Raw genomic sequence first — 10,633 nt, 5'->3', positions numbered from 1 at the left:
ACTATTTGACACAGAGGTGAAATACCTGCTATATGCTGATGACTTGGTACTTCTATCACCAACCAAAGAAGGTCTTCAACAGAACATTAATATTCTAGAGCAATATTGCCATAATTGGGCCCTGGCAGTAAATTTCCCAAAAACTAAAATCATGATTTTCCAAAAACAAAACAGATGTCAGAAACACAAATATAAATTCACCCTGAACAACACCATAATTGAACACACAAAAAATTACACCTACCTTGGTCTGACCATATCTGCATCGGGAAACTTTAATATGGCAGTGAATGCACTCAAAGAAAAAGCCCGCAGAGCATTGTATGCAATAAAAATGAAATTATTCAAAATCAACATCCCAATTAGAATTTGGACCAAAATATTTGACAGTGTAATCCTACCAATAGCTCTTTACGGAAGTGAGGTTTGGGGGCCACTCAATAAACTGGACTTTAAAATGTGGGACAAACATCCAATTGAAACCCTACATGCAGAATTCTGTCGGAAAATCCTACAAGTCCAGAGAAATACACCAACTAATGCATGTAGGGCAGAATTGGGCCGCTTTCCAGTAATAATGAAAATACAGAAAAGATCATTAAAATTTTGGCTACATCTAAATTCAAGTCCAAATTCGAGTCTGCAATTTAAAGCACTTCAAACCCAAGAGCTGAGCCCAGAAACGAGCCCTCTCAGTCAGCTGGTGTTGGACCTAACCAACCAAGCTGACACCAGCACTGCTTCAAAAGAAAGAATTCCAATAAACAAAATCATGAACCAATCAAAGGACTCATATTTACAACATTGGAAAAACGAAACAAAATCCCAAAGCCGACTAAATTGCTATCTGACCCTAAACAGAGAATATGAATTGGCTGAATATCTCTACTCTGTCAGAGATTCGAAGCAGAGACAGATCCTTACCAAGTACAGGCTGAGTGACCACCGATTGGCAATAGAAACCGGCAGACATAAAAAGACATGGCTACCCAAAGAGGAGCGTGTATGTGGTCACTGCCTGACAGGGGACGTAGAAACAGAGATGCACTTTCTCCTTTACTGTGATAAATATTCCTCACCAAGAGATTCATTATTCACAGAAATGACTACATTTATTCCAAATTTTAACTTATTAAACCCAGAGGAAAAACTAAAAATACTCATGGGCGAAGGAGCAATGGCTTCTCTTGCAGCCAAATATGTATTTACCTGCCATAGCCTGAGGGACACTGAATAATAACATCTGCATAGTAAGCAGTAACTTACTTATTATGACTGTTATTGTTATTACTGTTATTGTTATTAGTATTATTATTGTTGTTTATCATTCCAAATAGTAATGGTATGGGTGGTAATGGTAATGATAGCAGTTTAATGATGGTGGTGGTGGTAGTGGTGCATTACACCATACATTACATTCGACTATTGACTGTTACCATTTTATTGTTACTATTTTTATATTTAATTTTGTATTATTATTTACTGCCATTCTATATTATTGTTTGTCATTGTTTTAATTGTATTACAATGTATATTGTATACATTGTTGCTTTGGCAATATTGACACAATGTTTTTCATGCCAATAAAGCAGCTTGAATTTGAATTTGAATTTGAGAGAGGGGAAGAGAGGGGGGAAGAGAGAGAGAGAGAGAGAGAGAGAGAGAGAGAGAGAAGGGAAGAGAGGGGGGAAGAGAGAGAGAGAGAGAGAGAGAGAGAGAGAGAGAGAGAGAGAGAGAGAGAGGGGAAGAGAGGGGGGAAGAGAGAGAGAGAGAGAGAGAGGGGAAGAGAGGGGGGAAGAGAGAGAGAGAGGGAGAGAGAGAGGGGAAGAGAGGGGGAAGAGAGAGAGAGAGAGAGAGAGGGGAAGAGAGGGGGGAAGAGAGAGAGAGAGAGAGAGAGAGAGAAGGGAAGAGAGGGGGGAAGAGAGAGAGAGAGAGAGAGGGGAAGAGAGGGGGGAAGAGAGAGAGAGAGAGAGACATGCAGGAGCTGATATGAATATTAATCAATCAACTCTTTATAATTACCAGTTGAAGACACTTCACATTTAAGTTGGCCATTTATTGAAGGGGAAATGCATCTGTTGAGGTACACTGTGGATATAATTTCATATCTAATGAATCAGATCAAATATCTATAACTTTTATTGTGGGGTTACATCTCTTCCATTTGATAGAATCCATGTTCCATCATCAACAGTACATTCTCCAAACTGTGTTTATTGTGGTATTCTTTGTTGAATATTGTCTGATCCGCAAGCACAGAATCCCACATTAATGTAATCATTCAATGGTGTCAACTTACCTAGAATTCTAAATCTCATGTAAAACCAAATGAAATCACAAGTTAAACCATACGATCTGACAAAGTATGGTAGATAATACTCGCCTACATCGTCATGAAAGTTAACATTTAACTATACAGTAAAACAATATCACAGTACTGTTTCCAGTTGAATAAAATCGAAAGCACTACTAAACTCAAAACAGATACCTATAATAATATTCATGTAATTACAGTAAGACACATTAGAAAGAAACACTACTTGTTGATGTGCGTATACGTTATGTATTTTCTAATCAGTGGTTTTAAACACGAGCAGCTCAAGAGTATCTCTAGAAACATACACATGTTTTATTTCTAATGAATCTGTTTGAATGTCTGTTATCTGTGTGTTCATCTGGCATGGCTGTGAATCTTTTGTCCGCTCAGAGGCCTGCTGTCAGTTCTGTGGTCTTAAAGTCAGAGGCCACGTTGTTCCAAACAATTAGTCTGTTCTACATGCCTTCGATCTGACGGACACTCAAGGACAGACACACTCTGCATATCTATCAGTGGCAAGGTTTCCACCAGAAACCAGTGAAGGAAAAACACAATATAACAAAGTCTGGTTATTAGAAGGAAGAAGACAATATGTTCAAGTCTAAGAGAAGACAGTGCCACGTTTTAGCTTTGTTGGTTGTAGTATTCTCTACTGAAAATACCTGTCTGTGTGTGTGTGTGTGTGTGTGTGTGTGTGTGTGTGTGTGTGTGTGTGTGTGTGTGTGTGTGTGTGTGTGTGTGTGTGTGTGTGTGTGTGTGTGTGTGTGTGTGTGTGTGTGTGTGTGTGTGTGTGTTGTACAGTCTCTACCCTCTCACTCTCTCCCCCCTCAGGTGTCCAAGGTGTGTCTGGGGGCTCGGTGTGGGTCTCCTTTCCCCCTCCCCTTCCTCTCTGCTACTTCCATTGGCTGGGTGTATCTGCGTTTAGACTTCCTGCGTCTCTTCCCTGAGCACCAGACCCTCTCACAGTACTCCTCCACCTGCTGGGAGTCCCCATAGCCTATCAGCTGGAGAAACTCCTTGTACCACAGCTGTGAGGCAGGGCCTGGTCCTGGGGCTGGCAGCCTGGATGTAGTACCTGGGACTGGGGCCGGCAGCCTGGAAGTAGGACCTGGGCCTGGCAGCCTGGAGGCAGGGCCTGGAGCTGGGGCTGGGGCTAGGGATAACCCTGGCAGGGCTCCTTGTAGCCTGGAACTGGGGTCAGAGTTGGAACCAGGGTGGGGGCCTGGAGAGGTATCTAGAGGGAGGTGACAGGTTGCTTTTGTCTCCCTCTCTCCCTCCCCCTCCTCCCCTTTCCTGTGTATCAGAGCCCCAACCTTCCGTCCTCCCAACACATGTAGTGTGACCCTCAGTAGGGTGTGGACATAGCCATGTTCCACCGTCTGACACACGTACACCCCAGCATCCCCGCTCCGAACACGCAGGAACAGCAGCCCGTGGGTTGTCATAACTACACGCTCATCACCTCCGACCTGGAGGTATGGAGAGATGGGTAAGGTTATAAAGAGATGGGAAAGCAGGGAATAGGGGAGGAAAGTGATGTTTGTGTGTGTCTCACCTCCTCTCTGTCTGGGTCTCTCTGTATGTACCACATGACTCTGGCCTGTAGAGAACGAGGGGTACACTCTAGTAGAGTACTGTTACTCTCTACCCCATACACCTGCCTCTCCACTGCACCCTGGAACTGCTCCCCTACATAGACATCAGGAGACATTAGATGTGAGATATAAAAAAGAGGACAACATAGTAATTCAACTTACAGTGATCTCTTTTATCCTCTTGCCTGTCACACAAAGCTTCTCTACACACACTTCTCTATCATCCACAGGTAAATTTTTTTATGGACCTGAGCTTCAAAATTATAAGCTGCATGAAACATACCTCATAGGAGGTAAATCTCAGATGGGACAGCTTCACGCACGCACGCACGCACGCACGCACGCACGCACGCACGCACGCACGCACGCACGCGCGCGCACACACACACACACACACACACACACACACACACACACACACACACACACACACACACACACACACACACACACACACACACACATGAAATGTCAGGACTTTTTGGAGTGTAGAAACATTTGACCATTAAAATATTCCTATATTCCTTAACCCCCAACCCTAAACCTAACCCTAAACCTAACCCTAAACTTAACCTAAACCTAAACCTAACCCTAACCCTAACCCTAACCCTAACCCTAACCCTAACCTCAACCCCAAAACCCTAACCCTAAACCTAACCCTAACCTTAAACCTAACCTTAAGCCTAGTCGTAACCCCAAAACACAAAATCTTAAAATAGCATTTGAACAAATTCAGGAGATCAAAAAAGTCCTGACAATTGTTTTCCTCCCTTTTCGGGACTTTCAGGTGAACTGTTAGGACTTTCAGGTGAAATGTTAGGACTTTCAGGTGAAATGTTAGGACTTTGAGGTGAAATGTTAGGACTTTCAGGTGAAATGTTAGGACTTTGAGGTGAAATGTTAGGACTTTGAGGTGAAATGTTAGGACTTTGAGGTGAAATGTTAGGACTTTGAGGTGAAATGTTAGGACTTTGAGGTGAAATGTTAGGACTTTGAGGTGAAATGTTAGGACTTTCAGGTGAAATGTTAGGACTTTCAGGTGAAATGTTAGGACTTTCAGGTGAAATGTTAGGACTTTCAGGTGAAATGTTAGGATTTTGAGGTCCTGATAATGTAAGAAAACAAAAACACACACAGACTGACCATCAATCTGTAGCCCGTTGCACAGCTGTACAGCGTTGCCATGGCGAACATCCTGTCTCCTGAATCGTCTACTGAGAGAGAGGGGTAGGGAGGAGGGTGTTAGATTGGCATTTGAGAGAGTGAGATAAGGACAGAGAGGAATTAGAGATGATAGAGGTGCTGGATGAGGTGCTAATGAGTGATATGTGATCCCTCTGCACCTCTGTGCTTGTGCACATGTGCATGAGTATGTGTCTTTGTGTGACTGTACCTGTGCCTGTGTGCCTTGTGTGTTTGTGTCTCACCTCTTGGTGTAAACCCCAGCAGGGTAGTATCGTGAGCAGGTGATTCCATCCCAGGCGCAGTAAGGGTCCCTCGCTAGGCAACAGTCGGCACACTCAGACCCGTACAGGTCACACTGATGGAGCCTCACCTGAGCCACACCAACCTCAGAACCCACATATAGCTGTTGCTATGGAAACAACAAAACAGGGACAGAAATTAATGGAGGTACACATTGGGGTATATATCAAGCACAGGAGGATGGTGGCACCTTAATTGGGGAGACAGGGCTTGTGGTAATGACTGGAGCGGAGTCAGTGGAATGGTATCAAATACATCAAACACATGGTTTCCAGGTGTTTGATGTCATTCCATTTGGGCCGTTCCAGCCATTAACATGAGCCGTTCTGTCCTCAGCAGCCTCCTGTGATATCAAGAACATAAAATGCATTACATTCCCCACATTCAGATGTCAATACACTGTGATCTTGTGGTTAGATGAAGGTACTACAGTTTTAAACAACCGCACAACATTTTTTTTTATTAATGAAACATTTTAAGACAATACATAGTTTTCATACCCGTTTAGCTGATATGATGATCTCAGTTATTGGAAAAGGGACCTAAAGAAGTAAAATATATATATTTTTGAACTTCCACAATTAAATCAAATTGTTAAGTGCCAATCTTCTTTATGTGTGCAATGACTATTGTTTGCCACATGGTGGCGGTGACCAACAACAGTACCTTGAACACCTGCAGTTCCTCCAGTAGCACTTCCTCTATGGTGTCTGTGTCTTTGTTGTAGATGGTGATAAACTTCAACACAACAGAGTCGTCTACGGGAGAGAGTATTATCTGATGTAAATGTAACCCTTTCACCAATACAAACACCCATTCAGAGAGGAAATCCAAATGGAAGAGTCAAAGGCTTTGTTTTGGGATGTCATTGCCTCGCTCTCTTCATCTTGTCTCTGTAGATTGTGATTGTAATGCACATTTCTGGAGTTCAAAATATTTTAAGCAAATTCTCATGAAAGACAGATTGAGTGACTTTAATAATTTGAATACTTTGAAAACTGGGCATACAGTGAGTGATACTGTATGCCCAGTGGAGGGAGCACTAACCCTGAAGATACAGTACACAGGACTGGACAATTTCAGGATTTGTACCTGTTCCTATATACAGAACATGATAGTGTCCATCCTGGGCCTGGACACGGTCCACAGCGATCTGAGTTAGTCTCCTCCCCCCTGGCTCTGTCTGCAGTAGAACTGGTCTGCGGTGGAGGGGGAGGACCGGGCTAAACATGACGGGGTGGGAACGCACGAATCGCAGAACCTCATCAGGGAACTCCTTAGAACCTGAGAACCCACCACCATTCACCTCACTGGCACACTGGAAAGAGAGAGGAAGGGAAAGAGATGGAGAGGGAGAAGGGATAAAGAGAGACAGAGAGAGAGAGAGAGAGAGAGAGAGAGAGAGAGAAAGAGAGATAGAAAGAGAGTGATGGGGAGAATACATTTTGGAATAAGAAAATAGCATTACACTGTCATAGACTACAATGATTCACTGGCGTACCGGACACCACTCCTGCCCCGCAAGGCTCAAACAAGCTCTGAGAGCCAATGCGCCTGTCTGACATAGTTGTCTATTTTTCTTTGTATACTGTATACAGTATCAGTCAAAAGTTTGGACACACCTGCTCATTCAAGGGTTTTCTTTATTTGTACTATTTTCTACATAGTAAAATAACAGTGAAGACATCAAAACGATGAAGTATCACATATGGAATCATGTAGTAACCAAAAAATATATATTTGAGATTCTTTAAAGTAGCCACCCTTTGCCTTGATGACAGCTTTAAACACTCTTGACATTCTCTCAACCAGCTTCACCTGGAATGCTTTTCCAACAGTATTGAAGGAGTTCCCACATATGCTGAGCACTTGTTGGCTGCTTTTCCTTCACTCTGCAGTCCAACTTCTCCCAAACCATCTCAAATTGATTTTTTGGGTTACTACATGATTCCATATGTGTTATTTCATAGTTTTGATGTCTTCACTATTATTTTACAATGTAGGAACTAGTAAAAAAAAAAAATACTCTTGAATGAGTAGGTGTGTCCAAACATTTGAGTGGTACTGTATATACAGTGCATTTGGAAAGTATTCAGACCCCTTGACTTTTTTGTCAAGGACAAATTTTGTTACGTTACAGCCTTATTCTGAAATTGATTAAATGTTTTTTTTCCTTCAACAATCTACAAACAATACCCCATAATGACAAAGGGAAAACAGGTTTTTAGAAATGTTTGCAAATGTATAAAAAATGTAAACAGAAATATCATAGTTACATAAGTAGAGGACAACCATCTCTGCAGCACTTTACCAATCAGGCCTTTATGGTAAAGTTGCCAGACGGAAGACACACCTCAGTAAAAGGCTCTTGACAGCCTGCTTGGAGTTTGCCAAAGACTCTCAGACCATGAGAAACAAGATTCTCTGGTCTGATGAGACCAAGATTGTGCCTGAATGCCAATCGTCATGTCTGGAGGAGACCTGGTACCATCCCTACGGTGAAGCATGGTGGTGGCAGCATCATGCTGTGAGGATGTTTTTCAGTGGCAGGGACTTGGAGACTATTCAGGATCGAGGGAAAGATGATCGAAGCAAAGTACAGAGAGCGATCCTTGATGAAAACCTGCTCCAGAACGCTCAGGACCTCAGACTGGGGTGAAGGTTTATCTTCCAACAGGACAACGACCCTAGGCACACAGCCGAGACAACGCAGCAGTGGCTTCGGGACAAGTCTCTGAATGTCCTTGAGTGGCCCAGCCAGAGCCCGGACTTGAACCCAATCGAACATCTCTGGAGAGGCCTGAAGATAGCTGTGCAGCGATGCTCCCCATCCAACCTGACAGAGCTTGAGAGGATCTGCAGAGAAGAATTGGAGACACTCACCAAATACAGGTGTGTCAGGCTCGCTGCCAAAGGTGTTTCAACAAAGTAAGGAGTAAAGGGTCTGAATACTTATGTAATGTAATATTTCATTTTTTAAATTTGTAATACATTCTGCTTCATCATTATGGGGTATTGTGTGTAGATTAATGAGAGAAAAAAACGACTTAATACATTTTTGAAAATGTTGCTGGAATGTACCAAAATGTGGAAAAAGTCAAGGGGTCTTAATACTTGCCGAATGCAATGCAGTCCAACTTCTCCTCTTCAATGTATATTAATAATGCTGTCAGTAACCCTCCAAAAAGTAATTTATGAAAATGTTTCATTTCCATATGTACTAGGAAGCTAAGTATTTGTTTCTTGTGCTTCAAGAATATGACTGATCAAAGTGCCCCAGGGCTTGAAAAATAAATAATTGAACTGATTAAAAGTGTAAGGGGATATGGTGAACAAATGCTGTGGTCAAGGCGCCAGTGCAATGAGAGGAGCTAACTCATGTGTTCAAAAGCGTGTCTCAATTTTAGTTTAGAAAACGATCTCACTGCAGAAGCGACGGTTACAGGGATGGTTAAAAACAGCTTGATTGCCGTAGCAACATCAAGGACATTGTGCAGAAGCGGGTGATGCTTCAAATACAGCAGTTCTGCAACATCTTTCATTGAGCTTCTCGCATTCTCCTTTGTTGTTGTTGACAACCTCAATACGTTACAGAAAGAGATTAAGTGTCCAGGTAGGTCTGGAACAAGTCGTCTGGATACTGGACAGCCAACAACTTGGCAGATGCAAACAGATTATCATCTTTAGCGACCAACTGTTCTTGAGGGCTCAAACAAAAAAAGCGGTTTGCGATTTTGTTCATACTGGTGAACTGGCCTTTGAGTTGTGTGGTTGCAAATTCAACAGTCCCTTATCTCTGGTATATCTTGGCATGCCTCATTCAATATACGTTTAAATTATGTGAAGCACAATGGACATATAATGCACAATGTCTCAGGAAAGACCGTTTGTAACAGCAGCCTTCCCTCTCTTCACGAGAAGAGAGGGTGTAACAGGGATCGGACCAACACGCAGCGTAGCCAGTGCTCAACATGTTTAATAAAACGATAAACAGTGAACACTTAACACGATACAAAATAACAAATGTGGCAAACCGATACAGCCCTATCTGGTGCAGAGAAAACACAAAGACAGGAAACAACCACGCACAAACCCCAACACAAAACAAGCCACCTATATATGATTCCCAATCAGAGACAACACAAAACACCTGCCTCTGATTGAGAACCATATTAGGCCAAACATAGAAACAGACAAACTAGACAGACAAACTAGACACACAACATAGAATGCCCACCCAGCTCACGTCCTAACCAACACTAAAACAAGCAAAACACACAAGAACTATGGTCAGAACGTGACAGTACCCCCCTCCTGAGGTGCGGACTCCGAACACACCCCCTAAAACTCTAGGGGAGGGTCTGGGTGGGCATCTGTCCGCGGTAGCGGCTCCGGCGCTGGACGAGGACACCACTCCACCATTGTCTTTGTCCCCTTCCTTTGCGTCCTTTGAGTGGCGACCCTCGCCACCGACCTTGGCCTAGGAACCTTCACAAAGGGCCCCATCAGACTGAGGAGACAGCTCCGAACCGAGAGGTAGCTCCGGACGAATGGCAGCTCCGGACTGAATGGCAGCTCCGGACTGAATGGCAGCTCCGGACTGAATGGCAGCTCATGACTGAATGGCAGCTCATGACTGAATGGCAGCTCATGACTGGAGGGCAGCTCATGACTGGAGGGCAGCTCATGACTGGAGGGCAGCTCATGACTGGAGGGCAGCTCATGACTGGAAGGCAGCTCATGACTGGCGGGCGGCTCTGGCAGCTCCTGACTGGCTGGCGGCTCTGGCGGCTCCTGACTGGCTGGCGGCTCTGGCGGCTCCTGACTGGCTGGCGGCTCTGGCGGCTCCTGACTGGCTGGCGGGTCTGGCGGCTCCTGACTGGCTGGCGGGTCTGGCGACTCCTGACTGGCTGGCGGCTCTGGCGGCTCCTGACTGGCTGGCGGCTCTGGCGGCTCCTGACTGGCTGGCGGCTCTGGCGGCTCCTGACTGGCTGGCGGCTCTGGTGGCTCCTGACTGGCTGGCGGCTCTGGCGGCTCCTGACTGACGGACGGCTCTAGCGGCTCCTGACTGACGGACGGCTCTAATGGCTCGGGACAGACGGGCGGCTCTGACGGCTCGGGACAGACGGGCGGCTCAGATGGCGCTGGGCAAACGGATGGCCCAGATGGCGCTGGGCAGACGGATGGCTCAGATGGCAATGGGCAGACGGATGGCTCAGATGGCGCTGGGCAGACG

At 44.7% G+C, this 10,633-nt stretch overlaps 1 protein-coding gene across 1 annotated transcript in view; it reads right to left on the bottom strand.

The window, feature by feature from the left end:
• Positions 1 to 3,144: 3,144 nt before the first annotated feature.
• LOC120065853 (semaphorin-3E-like) overlaps positions 3,145 to 10,633 on the bottom strand; it is a 28,730-nt gene continuing 21,241 nt past the window's right edge. Inside the window, exons 10-16 of the mRNA XM_039016901.1 lie at positions 6,490 to 6,715; positions 6,064 to 6,155; positions 5,898 to 5,939; positions 5,340 to 5,506; positions 5,056 to 5,123; positions 3,873 to 4,006; positions 3,145 to 3,786 (exon numbers count right to left, since the gene is read on the bottom strand). Of these exons, the coding sequence (XP_038872829.1) occupies positions 3,145 to 3,786; positions 3,873 to 4,006; positions 5,056 to 5,123; positions 5,340 to 5,506; positions 5,898 to 5,939; positions 6,064 to 6,155; positions 6,490 to 6,715 (1,371 nt within the window). The remainder of the gene's footprint in view (positions 3,787 to 3,872; positions 4,007 to 5,055; positions 5,124 to 5,339; positions 5,507 to 5,897; positions 5,940 to 6,063; positions 6,156 to 6,489; positions 6,716 to 10,633) is intronic.

This window comes from Salvelinus namaycush, chromosome 21 (assembly GCF_016432855.1).
Source record: "Salvelinus namaycush isolate Seneca chromosome 21, SaNama_1.0, whole genome shotgun sequence".
In the NCBI taxonomy this organism is placed as follows: Eukaryota; Metazoa; Chordata; class Actinopteri; order Salmoniformes; family Salmonidae; genus Salvelinus; species Salvelinus namaycush.
Note: the sequence above shows the minus strand (reverse complement) of the source record. Positions and strands in the feature narration are given on the sequence as shown.